The sequence below is a fragment of the Magnolia sinica genome, chromosome 8 (genome assembly GCF_029962835.1).
Source record: "Magnolia sinica isolate HGM2019 chromosome 8, MsV1, whole genome shotgun sequence".
Classification (NCBI taxonomy): Eukaryota; Viridiplantae; Streptophyta; class Magnoliopsida; order Magnoliales; family Magnoliaceae; genus Magnolia; species Magnolia sinica.
In genome coordinates, this window is record NC_080580.1 from 2,679,198 (window position 1) to 2,699,457 (window position 20,260).

General features: G+C 42.0%; 1 protein-coding gene and 1 long non-coding RNA gene across 2 annotated transcripts; one reads left to right on the forward strand and one right to left on the reverse strand.

Annotated features, from left to right (window-relative positions):
• The first annotated feature begins 6,212 nt into the window (after positions 1 to 6,212).
• Positions 6,213 to 9,135, forward strand: LOC131252587 (probable LRR receptor-like serine/threonine-protein kinase At3g47570). The gene is made up of 2 exons (XM_058253202.1): positions 6,213 to 7,884; positions 8,668 to 9,135. Exons 1-2 carry the CDS (start codon positions 6,282 to 6,284, stop codon positions 9,102 to 9,104), a joined length of 2,040 nt encoding a protein of 679 aa, XP_058109185.1. The 5' UTR covers positions 6,213 to 6,281; the 3' UTR covers positions 9,105 to 9,135.
• A 760-nt stretch (positions 9,136 to 9,895) lies between these two features.
• On the reverse strand, positions 9,896 to 10,835 carry LOC131253831 (uncharacterized). The gene is made up of 2 exons (XR_009175296.1): positions 10,727 to 10,835; positions 9,896 to 10,577 (listed from the first exon to the last, which is right to left on the reverse strand). It is a non-coding gene; the product is annotated as an uncharacterized LOC131253831 (long non-coding RNA).
• Between the last annotated feature and the right edge of the window lie 9,425 nt (positions 10,836 to 20,260).

Below are 20,260 nucleotides of genomic sequence, written 5' to 3' on the forward strand. Positions count from 1 at the left end.
CAGTTGCGTGTTACGTCCGAAGCCTTGTTTGTCATGTGTTAATGGTCTAGTTGCGTTGTCACGCCTTATGGGTCGTAGAGTTGTCAAATGGTTAAGGGTCTGTGTTGTGGTTGCTGTTTGCCTATGGGTCGCAGGTTGTCACGTGTAATCTTCTTATGGGCTACAAGAATGTTTATTTACCATCGAACTTATTGAAGGGACCACACAAATTTCAGCTTGATTCAAAAAATTTATAGCTCCCATGAAAATTTTAATAGTGGTTGCTTAATACGGTTTCAGTGTGGTACACCTGAGATTTTTATCTTTTGTGTTCTTGGGCTAATACTAAATTATTAGGAAAAACGGATATATATGACGATTGATATGAGACACGTACATCAAGGTCGGCCACAAGGGAATCCTAACTCTTTCCAGGTTATCTAAATATTTTTTTAAGACCAAAATGCCCCCACTTTCATGTACAGGTGTCTCTATTAGATCCCACCTCATATGTGGTGACTCCATTTGTGACATTTAATCTACATGCCTTCATTTTTTCAAGTTTTTCATGGAGACCGATTGCGTGGTCACCCAACACCACCGACCTTCATGGTTGCAAGCTTCTGCGAAGCCACCGAGGTTTCGGGTAAGCTCGTATTTGTGTTTTCAATTCAGCTCAGTGTCACTTTATGAACAAGTTAGATGCTGTGGACCCTTAGAAGGCTTTGGCAAAAGGATAGACAGCGTGGATAAAACACATCCACCACGGTGGACTTGAGTATCCGGTCAACGTGGAGGTCGGTGTTCATAGGCTAACCACGTGCCTATCTGACATAGAGCAGGTCACGGACAGTTTCATGGCCAAGATGGATCAGAAAAGGCTTGATCAGAAGCGGAAGTGATCCAGACCGTCAGGACTTAAAACGGACGTATCTCGCAAATCGGAATCAGCTATCGGGCGTACTATATATGATTTTAGAGTAGGACAAGCTACTTTAGCCACCCAACCCCATTATGCCGAGTTGCCCACGCTGAATTTGCGAAATACCACCAGATTGATGGTCGAAATTCCATATTATTTTCGTTTTTACTATTTATAGTAAGTTTTAGTTTGAGTATAACTCTTCATCCTTTGGGTTTTATGAGCTGCGCCCAACATGAAAAGTGCTTAAAAGTTAGGAGAATGTCATGTTTTGACCAAATAGGATACTTACTATTTTTGGCCAAAAACCATGTGCACCACTGATAGACATCATAGTAGTCCATAAATAGTAAGTTTACTATTTATAGTAAGTCATGACTTTTAAGAAATTTATTTTTAATTTGATTCTGAAACTCCTCCCATGACTTAGTATCTCTATTTAAAGGGTTGTGAACTCGTTTATTTCATTCATCAATTAAATTAAATATTTTATAGAATTTATTTCTATTTTGCTTCTTTTTTTCCTCGTGGATTCGAGAAGTCTATGTGAGGAGTCCAAAGAAGCTCCATGGATTTGGAGTAGTTATCCTTGAGGAAGACAGTGATTAACCTCATCATGTTCATCCCCGAGTCACAATAAAGTCCATTACTGTCATACATGGCTTCCATGGTTCCAATATTATGGGTCCACCTCTTATATCGATGTCGTCCAATTTGTTTCTTCAGATCATTTTATAGTAGGAGCCCAAAAATACAGTACATCCGAATCTCAAGTGGACCACACCACAGGAAACAATGATAATTGAATGCCCATCATTAAAAACTTCTTGTGTCCACCAGAATATTTATTTTCTATCTAACCGGTTGATAAGGTCACAAAGATGTGGATGAAAGGACCACACAAATATCAGATTGATCCAAAACTTTTGTGGGCCCTAGGAAGTTTTTAATGGTCAATAACCACTGTTTCTTGTGGCGTGGTCCACCTGAGATTTGAATCTGATGCGTTTTTAAGTTAATACCCTAAAATGATCTCTCTATATGAATGGATGGTGTGGATATAAGAAACATACATCACAGTGAGTCATATTCAGGGATCTACCTATATAAGCCATCTCCGTTATTGACAAGGACTACATGCACCATCAGATTTTAACCATGTGTTACGCAACCACCTTTGGAAAAATGGTGGTGACTCATTGACAATTGGGTCAACCATTTGGACGGACTGGGGAATGAATTTTCCACATTGGCCCAGATTCTTGGTATATGGGATTGTTTTTCTCCCCATGACTTAGAATCCTCGATCACTGAATTGATGGCAGCTCATGTTTATCTCTTAAACGGGCCTATTCCCAACATTAACGTGTCTGATAGGGAGCAAGGTTACAGAATTCTATGCCGTGCATCACCGGGTGCTGTCAGTTTCAAGTCGATTCATTGGGTTGCACATGCCTCAGAAGAATATTAAAACTATAGGTCCAAGGAGTGAACTTGCCCATGTAAATGAGTTCGAGAAAAATGAACTACAAGTTGCGGAATTCTTAAGGTAGGGATTGGTCAAGGTAGGCAGAACTTAATCCAATGACCTAGAACTTGCGTATGTTTACCACATTTAGATCTGTTGAAAATTAATTTTAAATAAAATAATTATGTCGACTCATGTATTTAAAAAGCTTAGGAATATGAAAAGATAACTTTATACATGAGGATATAAAAAAATTATAGAAAAATGTATACTCATAATTAATATTTTACTTATTATAATAAATAGGTTGTTTATAAGTATAAGAAAAGAGAGTGTAGGATTAGCATTTGACATTTGTTGTGAAAGTGGTGACAAGTATATTTCAATAAAGTATAACTTGAAGACGTCACTTTATGGAGAGGGTTGGAATGCCGTATTCAGAATTCTCTATGCATTAAGAAATTTCAACAAAAAATTTCAATATATAGAACCATAGCCTGTAATATGTTTACCCATGTAATCTGATTAACTGTCATCCACTTAATACAAAGGATTTTACACCTTCCGCTCCATTTAGTATTTAGATGGGCCACACAAAGAGAACAGTGTAAATCATAATTAAAATATCTAAACTCGCTTTGTGTAGACCACCTGAGTTTTGGGTTAGGGTGATTTTAGGGCTATCTCCTCAATCTGTGAGGGCTAACGTGATGAATTGGTTTGATGGCATAGAAACAATGCGGGTGGACCTAGGAAGAGTCGGTGGTGATCCCCGTTCTAACTTTTCCCCAGGTTGTGGCCAACCTGATTTTATTTTTCCTTTTGGATCGCAACATATAACGAAGTATATTTCACAAAGCTTAAGATTATTACTGTCTTACAGAGGAGCTTTTTGGGGGCATAGTCGTTCCATAGTGGGAAGCAACAGATTAATGGTCTGGACTACCGGAACTAGGCTCCAGTTGTCAGATTTAAAAACGCAGCAAACTCCTGCGTTGGGATGCTAGTAGGTGGGGCCCACCGTGATTTTTGTGAAAAATTCATAAGAACAAAAATGGGGCAAATCCAAAACTGAGTGTGATACGATGAGGAAACAGTGGGGATTCAGTGACCACCATTGAAACATTCATACGGTCTGACCTTATAAACAGTTTGGATTGCATATAAACATCAAGTTAGACCCAAGAAGGTTTCAATGGCAGGAACATGTGGAGCCACGGAAGTTTCGGGTAAGCCGGTATTTGTGTTTTCAATTCAGGTCAGTGTCACTTCATCAACAAGTTGGATGAGTCGTAAACATCACTGTGGACCCTTAGAAGGGTTTGGCGAAAGGATAGCATGGATAAAACACATCCACCACGGTGGACTCGAGTCTCCGGCCAACACGGAGGTCGGTGGTCACATGCTCACCGCGTGCGCATCTAAAGTCCATTATGGTCAGACATGGCTTCTGTGGATCCCATATTATGGGTCCACCTCTTATATGGACGTCATCCATCTGTTTCTTCGTCTCATTTTATGACAGGAGCTCAAAAATACCATAAATCCAAATCTCAAGTGGATCACACCACAGGAAACGTTGATGATTGAAGGCCCACCATTAAAAACTTATTGGGTCCACTGGAATATTTATTTTCCATCTAACCGGTTGGTAAGGTCATAAAGACGTGGATGAAAGGACCACACAAATATCAGCTTGGTCCAAAACTTTTGTGGATCTTATAGGAAGTTTTTAATGGTCAATCACCACTGTTTCCTGTGGCGTGGTCCAATTGATATTTGAATCTGCTGTGTTTTTATACCTATATCCTAAAACGATCTCTCTACATGGTTGGACGGCATGGATATAAGAAACACACATCAGAGTGAGTAACATTGAGGGATCCACTGATATAAGCAGTGTCCACTATGGACGAGGACTACATGTAACATCGGACTCAAAAACCTTGCGTTAGGCGACAACCTTTGGAAAAATGGTGGTGACTCATTAAGATCTGGGTCAACAATTTGGACAAATTGAATTTCCCTTGGAACGTGAACATGATACAGACCACTCATTGTCATAGAATTTTCCACATTGGCTCTGATTCTTGGTAGATGGGATTGTTTGTCTCATAAACCACCTCACGATCCACACCACTCATTGTTCACTTCTTTTACTACTAAATGGAAGGCTAGCCATTTGTATCATAGCTTGAGGCCCACAATAGGGTGATCTGTTCCATCTACCTTGTCGGCTAGCTTGCCGTGGGCCAACAAAGTTCTAACTCAGGTAGTATCCACTTCAACAGCGAGTGCCACTGTCAACATTATTTTCTATTATGTGGCCCACACGAGCTCTGGATCAGGCTGATATTTGGGCTCTAGCCCTAAAATGACATGGCAAAAAGGATGGGCAGCATGGATTATACACATGCATCAATGTGGGCCCATATGGGTCGTGGTTGTCATGGGTAGTAGTTGTCATGTTATATGGGTCGTATTTGTCATGTTATATGGGTCGTAGTTGTTACATGTTCACTTCCTTTACTACCAAATGAAAGGCTAGCCATTGGTATCAGCTCACAATGAGGTGATCCGTTCCCTCCACCTTGTCGACCAGCTCGCCGTGAGTCCAAAAAGTCTTGACTTAGGCAATGTCCACTTCTAACAAATATCACAGTGAGCCTGGAATGTTTCAATAGTGGGTGCACTGTCACCATTATTTTCTATTATGTGGCTCACACGAGTTCTGGATGAGGATGATATTTGAACTCTAGCCCTAAAATGCCAGGGCAAAAAGGATGGGCAGCGTGGATTGTACACATGCATCAATGTGGGCCCATATGGTTCGTGGTTGTCAAGGGTCGTAGTTATCATGTCATATGGGTCGTGGTTGTCACATGTTCACTTCTTTTACTACTAAATGAAACTTAACCATTGGTACCAAAGGCCTACAATGGGGTGATCCGTTTCATCCACCTTGTCGGCCAACTCGCCGTGGGTCCAAAAAGTTCTGACTTGGGCAGTGTCCACTTCTAACAAACATCACAGTGAGCTTGGAAAGTTTTAACAGTAGGTGCTATTGTTACCATTATTTTCTATTATGTGGCCCACATGAGCTTTGGATCAGGTTGAGATTTGGGCCCTTGCTTTAAAATGACACGACAAAAAGGATGGGCAGCATGGATTATACACATACATTAATGTGGGCCCCACGAGTTAGGCCTTGCCCACGCTCTAAAAGGCTTCCGTCCACATCACTTGTGGACGTCCTTCGATTGAAATAACACGTGACTTCTTCTGCAAATCTGACCCACTGTTCTGAACTCAAAGTCCTTTTGGTTTTCCGGAACCGGCTTGCAGGGAGGATTCCAACTGATCTTGGCTCTCTGTCAAAGCTCACCATATTGTACCTTGGTCGCAACAGTCTTACAGGAAGCATCCCACCTTCACTTGGAAACCTTTCGTCTCTCACTTCCCTTTATCTTACGTATAACAGTCAGCATCCCAAGTGAGCTCAGCCAGCTGGTAAGCTTAGAGGTGCTTGCAATTGCTTCTAATAATCTGTCAGGTAGGATTCCTCCCTCCCTATACAATCTTTCATCCATTAACATATTGGACGTGGCAAATAACAGATTGAATGGAAATCTTCCTTCCAACTTAGGCCTCGCTCTCCCTAATCTCCAAAATCTTTACGTCTCAGAAAACCAATTTACAGGACCCATACCGGTTTCATTACCCAACGCTTCAGGACTTGGAACTTATTACATTTGTGGTCAATGGTTTTAGTGGATCCGTGCCTATGAATCTTGGAAGCCCCAAGAGTCTCACCAAGGTATCTTTCGGCGGAAATGACTTGGAACTGGGAAATCTCATGACTTGAGTTTTCTCGTTTCAGTGACCAATTGTACTAGCTTACAAATACTAGACATGAGCGTTAACCGTCTCAGCGGTGCGTTGCCTGACTCCATAGCTAATCTTTCGACCCAAATGACACGGCTATTACTTGGTGATAACAGGATATTCGGAAGCATCCCATCTGGGATTCAAAACCTTTTCAGCTTAACAAAGTTGTCTATGCAATATAACTTTTTAACGGGTGCCATTCCCATTGGTGTTGGGAAGCTTAAAAGAATGGAGTTTCTTTCCTTCGGTAGAAATGAATTATCTGGAAATATTCCATCTTCCTTGCAAAACATGTCCCGGTTGTATATACTTTATTTATACAAAAACAGTCTAACAGGGAACGTACCTTCAAGTCTTGGAAATTGTACATACATGCAGTTCTTGCACCTCTTTGATAATAATCTTAGTGGTAGCTTACCCAAACAACTTTTCAGCTTTCCCTCTTTAATTGAAATCTTTCTTGGAAACAACTCGTTTAGCGGTGATCTGCCATTGGAAGCCGGATACCTGAAAGCTCTCCAGAATTTGAATGTTTCTAATAACAAATTGTCAGGCGAAATTCCAAGCACACTAGGTAACTGTCTAAGCCTAGAGTATCTTGGGTTGGATGGGAACTTCTTTCACGGGTCAATTCCTTCTACATTTAGTACTCTAAGAGGCCTTCGATCCCTGGATCTTTCAGGCAACAACTTGTCTGGAAAGATTCCAAAATACCTGGAGAACCTTTCTGCTTTACAATACCTCAATCTATCTTTCAATGATTTCGAGGGTGAATTACCAAAACAAGGGGTCTTTAGAAATGCCAGTGAAGTTTGGGTACTCGGAAATAGTAAGCTTTGTGGAGGTATCGAAGAATTGAAATTGCCTGCATGCTCTAGCCAAGCTTCCAAGAAATTGGGGATGTCTCTTGCTTCAAAAGTAAAATTCTCAATAATTGGTGTTGTCCTATGTCTTATGTTATTATCATGTTTTGTTACCACTCTGTACTGGGTAAGAAAGTCGAGAAAGAAACCTCCTGTTCCGCCGTCCGTGGAGGATCCGTTCATGATCATATCATATGCAGACCTCTTTAAAGCGACAGATGGCTTCTCTTCTGCAAATTTGATTGGCAGTGGAAGCTTTGGTTCTGTATATAAAGGAACACAAGATCGAGATGGAACTGTTTTCGCAGTGAAAGTCCTCAACCTTCAACAGCAAGGAGCTATGACGAGTTTCATGGCCGAATGTGAAGCTTTGAGAAACATTAGGCATCGGAATCTTATTAAAATCTTAACCTGTTGCTCAAGCATTGATTATAAAGGCAACGAGTTCAAGGCTTTAGTTTTTGAGTACATGAACAATGGAAGTCTAGACAGGTGGTTACCCAAAGATGGGTATGACCAGCAGAGGGGGAATTTAACCTTTATTCAAAGGTTAAATATAGCGCTTGATGTGGCTTCTGCACTGGATTATCTACATCATCATTGCCAAACACCAATCGTGCATCGCGATTTAAAACCGAGCAACATTCTTCTTGATGATGACATGATTGCCCATGTGAGTGACTTCGGGTTAACGAGGTTTTTATCTGAGTTTGCTCAAACCATATCGCTTGGGGTGAAGGGATCTATTGGGTACATCGCTCCAGGTAAGATTCATATATTTTCTTTAATTTTATTCTTTTATGTGTATCTGTGCGATACTTGTGCCCTACTCCTAAGGAAAGCTTCCATGGGTGTAGGCTATATGGGCCCAAGGTGATGTCTTTGAGAAATCCAATCCATCCATCAATTTTAGAAGCTCACAATAGGACAGCAACCCAATAATTATTTAGATCCAAGACTCAAATGGGCCACAAGGCAGGAATCATTGAGTGTTAAAGGATCAACATTGAAACTTTCATTGGGCCATAAAAGTTTCGCATTACGCTAATATTTATGGCTTCAGTTCATGCCAGTGGGAATAACCAGATGAACGGTTTGGATGGCATATAAACATCATGGTGGGCTCTAGGAAGGCCTCAACATTCGGCATTTCCATTCTCATTATTAGGTGTTGTATGGCCTACTTGAGTTTTGGATCTTAATATTTATCAAGTTGCTATACTATTACGAGCTTTTGAAATTGATGGACGGTTGCATTGGATTTCTCATGTTGACCCACATAACTTGGGCCCACAAGAACTTCCATGGGCAGCTAAATACTTAGGAAACCATAAAGTTTCAATTAACATAAATATCAATGAAGGTACTCAATACATATCCAAAGGAGATTTTCACATACAACCATTGGATCCGGCGAACTTTCACATTTGGTGCTTTCTTTCTCTGCTGATGTTAGAAATTCCCAACTTTAGGATAAACGGAAATGATAATTAATTGTTTAAATGTAATATTTGCTTATGTTTAAATATGAGATGTACAAATTACAGAGTATGCAATGGGCGGTAAAGCTTCTACACAAGGAGACGTTTACAGCTATGGAATCCTTCTCTTGGAGATGATAACTGGAAAGGGGCCAACTGATGACATGTTTAAAGACAATCTAAGCCTTCATCATTTTGCCAAGTTGGCGTTGCATGAACGAGTAATGGAGATTGTAGATCCATATCTCTTTGAAGAAGCGGAAGTTACTCAAGGCAGTGGAAATCATATCAATGCAAGGAATAAAATGCGTGATTGCTTGATTTCGATGGTCAGAATTGGTGTGCTGTGTTCTTTGGAATCTCCGAGAGAACGAATGGAGATGAAAAATGTTGTCATGGAAATGCATGCAATCAAGGACTTATATCTGAGGTCAGAATTCACAGAGATACAAGTTAGATCACCACTGTGGGGTGAAGGTACATCTTACCTCAGTCAGTACTGAGATATTACTGCAAGTTTGTTAAGAAAGATTTTGAAATACAATAAGTTTGTTGAACAAGCTTTAGATATATATAATCTTGGCTCATGAGTGAGCTTGTACTGATGCTTTATATGTAGGAAGATTTGTTTATTTTCCTTTATTTTGTCCCATCTTAGGCAAAGGAAGATTGTATCATGAATGTAATAGGATACAGATATTATCTACTTATAATAAGAAAATTATTTTGTTTCTAAGGTGTTTAATTGCTGAACATTTTATAAACCCTTTTCAAAATGCCATTATAATCTAGCAAAGTCCCATTATAGATTAAGATCTTTAGCATGATGACTGTGAATAATTTCTTTTTGCAAATGTCCATTGATATACCACCAACAAAAGTGTTAGAACCATCCAAACATTGTAATGTCCTGCCAAACGACCTAAATGCATGTCCGGATAGACTAGGTGAAAGCTGGCAAATGCAAATGCAGATGTTCATGTGAAGATTTCGTTGTGAGAACTGCATGTGTATTGTTCTGGTCCTAATTCAGGCTGCCAGATCAGTAAAATGAGGATTTTTCTCATCTCTATCTTATGTGATATGTAATTGTTAATTATGATTAAGCTTCATGTTTGAAGTTGGTTTATTTCAACTTGTGCTTGTGCTTGGTTTATTTCAACTTGTGCTTGTGCTAGTGTGAAAGCTGGTACAGAATGAGGAAACATGCAACGGCCTTATAAACTGTTAATGTGGGGCTTTTCTCTATTGCATGATCTAACAATGCCTGTTAAATGTGGATAATTACTTGCAATTGTTCATTTTTTTGTTGAATGGCTATAATCATTTCATTGGGCAAATATTAGGAATGACCATTCATCACTTGGACCACATGTGTATATTGAGGTCGCTTGTGTTTTTCTTTCAAAACAGCCATTTTTCTGTACGGGTTCCTCATTTGAGGAGTGGACTAGCATGATTTGTGAGGTTAAAGTTCTACTCTACCTAATCATTGTTTACAGGAAGTAGGCCTACATTGGGCTTGGCCTTTGTTTTGGGACGGAGGCCTGAATACAATATCTAAGTCCAATATCTCAAAGGGCTGGGGTATGCCTTGATATGCATAATGTCAATGTAAACAACCCAAATGTTGATAATGAATAGGGGGCTGGTACAGGGTCATGGACCTAGATGGTTAGAGCATGAGCCCTAAAAGCATGGTCCTAGATGGTTAGTAGCCCAATAGGGAAGCTTTAGACCATCGGCCTAGATGTTCTAAATACTTGGATAGTGGAAATGGCAGGTTTTTTTTTAATTTTTTCAAACAATATAATTTTATTAACAAGGGATCAACTCTGTACAACAGATTCAGGCTGGGACAGAACCCACGCCTATCATATAATCCATGTTACACCAACCCCAAAGATTAGGTAGAGAAGCAAAGAGCCGCACCTAGGGCTCACATTAATGAGCTTTTCTGATACTCCCTAGCCCTACTTTGTCAAGGAAGATGTCCCTCGGATGTGGGGTGGGACTCACAATTAACCCATCATCATTTTGTGTCTTGCATTAGTGTAGATATACCCAACCTGACTTGGGCTCAGATGTTGGGTGGCAATAGTATCACCGGCTCATCCCAGCCCACATTGGTGGGCTAGACATCACGGAGAACTGGGTCTGGTTTTTTCAGTAGTTGTGCTACTTCTCACAAGTACTAAAACATGATTAAGTAGACAATGGAGTCTATAACCAAGTCTAATTGGCTGATGCCAAGAGGTGAAGAGGCCGATCGACCTCCGTCCCATTGTAGCAACCTCTCATGGTTCATTGCCACCCAGCCATCAGCTCCAGTACACATGGTTGTAGGTTAGTGATCCTTGACCTCTCATCCTGTGGGCCCCAAGTATATAAAACCTTGGTAGAAAAGCAAATGGAGAAAAACCTAATCTTAATTAGCTATTGATTTGTGGCTATGGAATTTGGGGTGAAGAAGAAAAAACTTCAACTATGATCTGAATACAAAAAGGAAAATTCTAATAATAGGATGCTGAAAGTTTTCCATCTAAATGACTTTTACTATGTTCCATCAACCATATGGCCCACCAGTTGGAGGGAATGTATTAAGGGCGCAGTTTTGGTGGGATCCACCACGTTTGGTGAATCCCTAACTGTCGGTCACACTGTGATGCATGTGCCTTACATCCACACCGTCCATCCATTTTGAAAGCTCATTTTAGGACATAATCCCAAAAATATTGCAGATCCGTATCTTAGGTTGACCATACCACAAGAAACAGTAGTGACCGAATCCCCACCATTAAAAAATTCATGGAGGCCACAGGAATGTTTATTTGCCATCCAACCTGTGGATAAGGTCCCAAAGACCTGAATGAAGAGACCACGAAAATATCAGCTTGATCTAAAAAAATTGTGACTCACGTGAAGTTTTTACTTATCAATTACCACTATTTTCTGTATTATGGTTTACCTGAGATTTGGATCTACTTCAATATTTTTGGAATCATGCCCCAAGATGAATTTTTGGATCTGCTTGGCCTTAAGGTTGTGACTGAGGCCTGAACACAAGATCTAGGCCTAACATCTGAACGGGCCAGGGTACGTCTTGATGACCCAGATCTGGATATTGGATGATAGGCTGGTACAGGCATGGACCTATATGGTTAGAACATAAGCCCTACAGACATGAGCCTAGATGATTTAGAGAATGGGCCTAGATGGTTACTCTTAGTCAGAGGCATGTTAGGCTGAGCAATGAAGCCCACATTTTACTTGAACAAAAACGTAGCCGAACAGCCCACTCTAAATTTGACTGACACATGTGCCTTTTATTTGCGCAGCTCCCCTTAGGAATTGAGTCTGATAATCATAACTCAAGTGGCCCACACCACATGAAACGGATGATGGGGTGCACACTTAAAACTTAGCTGGACCCACCAAAGTTTTGGACCAGTTTATAGTTGATTTTTTTTATTTTTTATTTATTTACGACATCCTAGATGTACTTACTTTAATGAACGGTTGGATGTCATATAGGCATCATATGGGCCACACGAAGGTTTTAATGGTGCGGGTCCCATTTCCATTATTCCTCTGCTGTGGCCCACTCGAGTTTTGTATTAACCTGGTTTTTTTCTTTTACTCAAGTGTCCTGATATGGGCTAGATGAACTGATCAGCAGATGGCACGCGCACACATCAATATTGGCCTCACAGAGCTTCTTGTTGCATGTCTCTACTAAGGGCGAATTGCCATACTATTACACCGCATTTTTACGTGCCTGTGCATCAACCATCATTCTTTGCTATAGTATTAATTAATTTGCATGCAAAGGGGATGCAAGAAAGTTCATGTGTGATCATTGAGCACACCCACAGTCAAATCTCACCACGTTATTTCACCAGATGTGCTCACCAGCTACTTTCCATCCGAATCACCATAACATTGCTGATTGCGTGGTGACCCCAACAACAAGGGGCTACATATGGTGTCAGGACTCTGTGAGGCCCATCCTGTTATATATGTTTTATCCGGGTTGCCATCCATTTTGCCGGCACTGTTTAAGACAGAGTCCAAAGTTGAGGCATATCCAAAGCTTAGGTGAATCACACCACAGGAAATTAACAAACAGTTATATTTATTTGTAATCCACCGTATTCATGAAGTCACAAAGACTCTGGTGAAAACATAAATATCAGCTTAATTCAAAACTTTTGTGGCTCTTAGAAGTTTTGAACGATGGGCATTCAATCCCCACTTTTTCCGGTGGTATAGTCCACTTGATCTTTGAATAGACTTTAATATTATTAGGCTCATACCATAAAATGAGCTAGCAAAATGGATAGAAAACGTGTATAAAGATAGAGATCATGGTGGGCTCCATAGAGTACATCCATCATGTTACTGGGTGGTGTTGGGGTACACCATGCAATCGATGTCCTAACATTACTCATGTCTATGTGGCCATGGGAAGTGAATTGCAAAAATGGAGAGGAGAAAGTGGAGCAGAAGGACTTGATTGCATTCATTCACCATATTACTGACCAAAGTATGTCACTCGATGACTTGATTGGATTGCATGCATGTTGGGATTTTGACCTACGGAATCACACAGATCTAGATCTAAGATAGCAATCCAATGGTACCAAGCACATACAAGAGAACACAAAGATTTAACGTGAAAAACCCTTGTGAGAAAAAACTATGGCACAAAGCGACAGAAATCCACTATAAAAGCATAAATTACAAAGAGAGAGATGGCTTACCTGGTTCGAACAAGCTCGAATCTCACCTTTGCCATACCCTTTGATAACTCTAAAACCCTTTTAGGAACTCTTGGAAAACTTTTAGAAAGCCTTAAAATACCTTAGAATAGCTCTAGAAACCTCTATTTATAGTTTGGAAAACTCCACTTACACATCTAGTCTAGAAAAGTCCGGAAACTGCCTCAAATTTACGTAGTCCGCGTAGGATCTATGTAACCTCAACTAGTCGAAGGAAGCCCTCGACTGGTCAAGTAACCCGCTCGACCGGTCAAAACTGACCATCGAGTGGTTGAGCATCACGAACACCCAAAAAACGAGCTCGTTGGACTTTGAGTCGAGCGGGCCTCGATCAGTCGAGTGGACCCTCAACTGGTCGAGCAATGGACTGAAGACTTTTGACAATGATCTCCACCAAGTCTTCAATCTTGAACCATGTAGCTCCTAGACCCATTCTCTTATCTCTGCATCACATCATAGCTTCAATCAACACTTCTCGTGCACGATCCATCCTTCTTTTATGCCATCGCCAAGCCCAGAGAAGTTGCACAGAACTTGAACTTCTCTACAGGAACGATCTACATGAACATGCTTGCCGGATCTGAGTGCACGTGCCCAACCACCTTTGTTCCTGTCTTCTCAAAAGGAAAGACGTAGTCGTCTTACCATCCCATTGCTATCCAATATTGCTTGTCGGGGTACTTGCTTACAAAACTAATAGCCTGTGAAATAACCAGTCCAAAACCATGGCATACATTGCCAACCGCATTCGAATAAGGCTCATGAGATATCTTATTTTTCCTTGTTTGTTTTGGGACATGTCCTGAGGAAAACTTAAGGAGAGACGCGTAGGAAACACTCTCCGGCTTTACCTGGCCCATCACATCCTTGATCAATACATACACACAAGGTATTCCTCCTGTAATTACCAAAGCCTACTCCTCTTTTAGTCTCAACGCCGAGAACCATCTTTGCAGCCCCTCGATCCTTCATCCTAAATGTCCTACTTAACAGAGTCTTCAGTACATTGATTTCAGACATGTCATAATTGACGATCTATATGTTATCAATTCTTGACTCACCATGAAGGAATCAAACCACTACCTAGGTGATAAGTCGAACCACGATCTCCTGCAAAGTTTTTTCTCAGCCCCTTTAACTTCGAAATGCTCTGGTTGTTTCATGTAGATTTGCTATTCACTTTTCCTTGTAGAAGTGCAAACTCCACATCCATCCTTCTAGCTCAATATCACATTGGCCAAATGGTGCCAATCACGGATCTAATAGACACTTGTTATACCATCGACGTGAATATCTCTGAGAAGCCAATCCCTTCTTTCTGAGCATAATCCTTCGCTACCAAGCTCGCCCTTTATCTATGTTGTATCCTCTTGAAGATCCACCTGCATCCAACCGCTCTCCGGCCCATTGAAAGCTCCACCCGCTCCCATATGTCGGTCTAGTACAACGATTCCATTACATTGCCTATAATCACCTTTCACTTCTCAGAACCAGGCTCACCTAAAGTCATCCGAATAGAAGATGAATCCCATGCGATATTGGAGTCGTTCATGTACCTCGCCGATATCCTACGATCATGCCGTGTGATTCTTCTCATAGGTGGCTGCTCCACCTGATCTGTATCCCTGTTCGCGCGTCTTAGCCTTCATGCACTACTCGCTCATGTGGCCATGCCTAGCATGTCACACATGTGCAGAGGTAGAATACGCTACAACCACTGCAACTCCACCTTTTGAAGTGCTCTCAATCAACCTGTACATGTTACCAAGTGGTTGCGCTTTCATGATTACCTGTGCCCCCTTAGATACCTTAAGAGCACCATCAATACCTGTGTACTTTCATCCTTTTGCCTCAAGCATACCAATAGAAATCAGATTCTCCTTCAAATCAGGAACGTGCTTGACATCAGTTAAGATACCCTCCACCCCATCAAATATTTTGATACGCACCGTACCAATAGCCACAACATTACAGACACTTTCATTGTGTGAGACCCGTATCCTAGTCCATATCGTTCTGTATGCCTCCGTGGTCCTCCCAGTCAAATTTCGGTGACCTGCTACCTGTAAATTTCATTTGCACTCGACCCTGAGTCACACCCTTTACACCTAAGTCGGTTCGACCCGAGACCTATGCTATTGGGACCATGTCGTCACTATGATTCTGATGCCACGTCTCGTGCGTCAATCCGACGTCTAGATCCCAAGATATGACCCGTGCACGATCATGGCGGTGGACCGCATGTTGCGGGCCATGGTGTACACATTTTTCCATAATCATAATGAGGATGATGTCATCCCTACAACCTAACCCTATTCTACAACCTAACCTACCCCCCTACCTAGCCTACCCTATAAATGCTCTCATTTTTTTTCCAACCTCATTATTACAAGCTCTTACAACCCATCATTATCAAGCTCTTACAATCCATCATAGCTAGCCTATTACTAGCCATAATGACCTATTCTCCTCTCTCTCTCTCTCTCTCTCTCTCTCTCCCTCTCTCTCTCTCTCTCTCTCTCTCTCTCTCTCTCTCTCCCTCTCTTTCTTCCCATTCCAACAAGGAGAACTCCCAAACGTCCATGACAGCCCTCCCATTTCCATCCACATTCACCTTAGATCGCCTTCAATCCAACCATTAGAAGCCCATCTCCACCATTGAAGGAGCCTCATTGGAGCTTTAGAGCACTACGGAGGAAAAAGAAGGAAGGTGGGTGTTTCTCTCTCTCTCTCTCTCTCTCTCTCTCTCTCTCTCTCTCTCTCTCTCCCTTTTTCATTTCTGTGTGATGTGTGGCCCACTCGAATGGACCCCACCTTGATGTATGTCTTAACCAAACCGTCCAAATCATGTGGACCCTATCTTATGGATGATGAGAAAACACAAATATCAAACCCATCAGGTGGGCCACGTTCATGTGGGACCCACCTTGATGAAACATAGGCCACGTACATGTGGGACCCACCATGATGCTGTGTTTATCCATGCCGTTCAGCGTTCCCTGGACGCTCGATGTGAAGCAAGGTATGGCTAACATGGAGTGTGTGTACTAACAAGCTAACAAAAAAATAAAAATAATATATATATAATTAAAAAAAAACGTCAGTTGGTTTTTAGATTTTTGACTGGGCCACTCATACAGGCCCCACCTTGATGTATGGCTTTAATCCATGCCTTCCATCCTATTTCCCAAGTCATTTTAGGGGTTGAGCCGAAAAATGAAGCCAATCAGATCATTTGGCGGGTTTTAGCATAGCAAACAACGTTTTCACCATTGAAATTCACCCTGACGTTTCTGTACCCCAAAATATATCAAATGTTGGCCTTGATGTGTCTGTCTTGGGCCATAAAAACCAATGGCTGGGTCGGATTCCCCTGATATGGGCCCCACCTAGGAAAAACCTCAAGATTTTATTATTTTTCAAAAAAAAAAAACACAACAGTAGCAGGCGCTGTTGTTGCCGACAACCCAAGGACGCAGTAGCGTCCTGCACTGGCTGTGGGCGGACGGGCAGGGACCATGGGTCCCAGTCGTGGGCCCTACCGTGATGTGTGTGGAAAATCCAAACCGTGCATTTGGTGGCTCCTTAGGGCAGTAGGCCCCACCCCAAAAATCAGCTGTATGAAGGGCTCAGGTGGCCCACATCACAAGAAACAGTGGGATTGAATGTCTGCCATTGAAACCCTTTTGGGTATCACAGAAGTTTTGGATCATTATGAAATTTGTTTTTCTCATTCATCCGGGTCTGTGTGACCTTATCAATAGATCGGATGGCAGATAAACGTCATGGTGGGCCCCACGTGGGACCCACTATGGTGTATGTGTTTTACCCTCACTGTCCACCGTCCCTGGACGGTGGGACCCACCCCACGTGTGGGGTTTCCCTTGATGTATGTGAGTGTCCAGGCCGTCCAGGGCCTGGACGTTGCATGTTTATTAAATATAATATTAATATATTATATTATATTAATATAATATATGATAAGTTATATTATATATTATATTATAATATAATATAATATTATATTTTTGATATAGATGTTGTGGTGGGCCCTACGTGGGACCCACCTCTACCCTCTTAAATGCATAAAAGCTGCATAGCAGCAGCTATGTAGCTACCCTGTGACGTGTAGACTTGCTGCTGTACACGGCGGCAAGTTCCGTGGGTTCCACCTCTTCCATCCATGCCGTCTAGCTATGGGACCCACCATAATTCACGTGTTGTATCCAAACCGTCCAACCATTTGAGATATCATTTTATGGCATGAGTACAAGAATGGGTCAGCTCTAAAGTTCAAGTGGACCCCACCATTTGCAATATTAGTGGACAGTGATATCCACCATTCAAACTTCTAAGGGCCACCATAGTTTTCAATGAAGCTGATATTTGTTTTCATATCATCTATTACTATGTTAACTTATGGATAGGTTGGATCTCAAATACATCACGGAGGGCCACTCCGTGATGTCTCCAGCCATCGATCAGGTGGACCACACCGCAAAAAAATAAAATAAAATAGTGGGTTTGAACATCCACCATTAAAACCCTTGGGCTACAGGGTTTGGACCTATATGATATTTGTTTTCCCCTCTTAATCCAGGTCTTTATGACTTTATGATTAGATTGGTTGGAAATAAACTTTATGGTGGTCCCTGTGAATTGTTTTAACACTGAAAATTATTATCTCCACTGTCACTTAGGGTATAGTCCAAATGATCCTACAATATGACTCATTTTTTTAGGAATTTATAAGGCCCGTTGTTGAGGCCCACCTTGATATACATGAGGGCCATTGGTGCGGCCCGATTTGATATACACGAGGCCCATTGGTGTGGCCTGATTTGATATACATGAAGCCCATTGGTACGACCCATCATGATGTATTTTGGCCCATGGGCGGGGCCCGCCCGTTTGTATTGTTAAGCCCATGTAATGAGGCCCACTCGGTATATGAGGCCTAGTATTGAGGCCCGTGCGATGAGGCTCATATAATATATTTGAGGCCCAGGTGCAAAGCCCCATCTATTGTGTATATGAGGTCCATTGGTACGGCTCATTAATGCTGTCCACTTGATGTATTTGAGGCCCACATGATGTGGCCCATTATAATGTATTTGAGGCTTATTGTGATGTATTCCCGACCCATTTGGTAAGGTCCATTGAGATGTATTAATAGCTCATGTATAGGGCCCACTTGTCATGTATTTAAAGCCCGTGCGATAAGGCCCATTGTGGTGCATTTCCGACCCATAAGATGTGGCCCATTGGGATGTATATAGGCCTAGGTATTTAGCCCATCGTAATGTATTTGTGTCCCATTTGGTGAGACCTGATGTGGTGTATATGTGGCCTTTGAGTGAGGCCGATTGCGATGTATATTAGGCCTTTGTGTGAGGCCGTGGGCCGCTATATGTTTAGCTCCATGTAGGTCACTCCTTGGGAGCAATGTTGGTTGAATGTTCACATTGATGGACGGTGATGGTTAAATATCCACATTGTGACCTTCCTTTAGGCCTGGATAGGCCCATTCTCATCGTTCTTTAGTGGGTTAACCCAAACGCTTGGGCCTCATTGATATTGTTTGATCCATCATCGGCCGTTCATCTATGGACTCCGCCTTGCAACCAGGTCAATTACCGATTATGATTTGTCGAGGCCGATTCCGATTTGTCGAGGCCGATTTCGATTGTCGATGCCGAGGGTTGGGGCCGATTCCAATTCCGATTGTTAAGGCCAATGATCGAGGCCAATTCTAATTCCGACTGTCGAGGCCCACTGTGATGGATATGCGACTTGTATTTGAGGCCCATTGTGATGTGCATTCGGCCCGTGTTTGAGGCCCAATGTGGTGTATATGAGGCCTAAGTGATGAGGCCCATTGTGATGCATTTGAGGGCCAGGCGATGGAGCCCATTGTGATGTATGTTAGGCCTATGTGAAAGTCCTATCATGATGTGTATTAAGCTCTTGAGTGAGGCCCATGGTGTTGTATATTTGGCCCTTGTGTGAGGTCATGGGTCCACCATATGTTAGGGTCTATGTGGGCCATTCCTTGAGGACATTGTTGGTTAAATGTCCACATTGTCGAGGCTGATCGTTGATACCGATTATGAGTATGTGACAGCATAGCATCATGATACATGTCCATACGCATCATCTGCATATTTGTTACGAGATGTGGTTAATCATTGCATATGTCATTGAACATGTTGTTATGAGACTCCCTGATAGACGGAGGTTATCTCACATGAGTGCACGGTATGTGCAAGATTGATGCATGACTAGATTGTATGACTTATGCATCTTGCATTATGATTACTGTACGCCCTAGCGACATCAGAGCCGTAGCCTCCACAGGCATATCGTGGATGGGTAGACGGGACACTGAAAATTTGTTCTAGCAACGGGCTGCCATAGATGGCCCTGAGTGAAAATTCCTAAATTCTTTTGGTACCAGAGGACCCCCCAATGTCGAAACCGAGTGGATACATGAGCGCCCAAGTGCCGAATACCAAGAGGTCGCGTCTCCCACTGTGTCATGGTCGGTTGGGAGGGGGTGTGACCTTACCCTCCTGATGGTAAGGGGTAATACTAGGCTGAGTTTGACCAGCTCGTAAATAGGTCCGCTATCGACGTGTCGGGTAGGTATTGGCAGACTACTGGTCAGGCGGATAGTGATGTTTCTTCCACTTGCATGGTCGTACGTTAGTGGGCAGCGATTTGCATGTAGAGTGTACTAGACCCCGGTGATGATCCCAAAGATGAACTGTATTGATATGTGAACTTATTGAGTAGGAGTTGCATACTCATTCATTCACTATCCATTCGGGCTGGTGGTGCGCAACTATTTGTTACGTGTACCTTTGTAATGGCCAGGA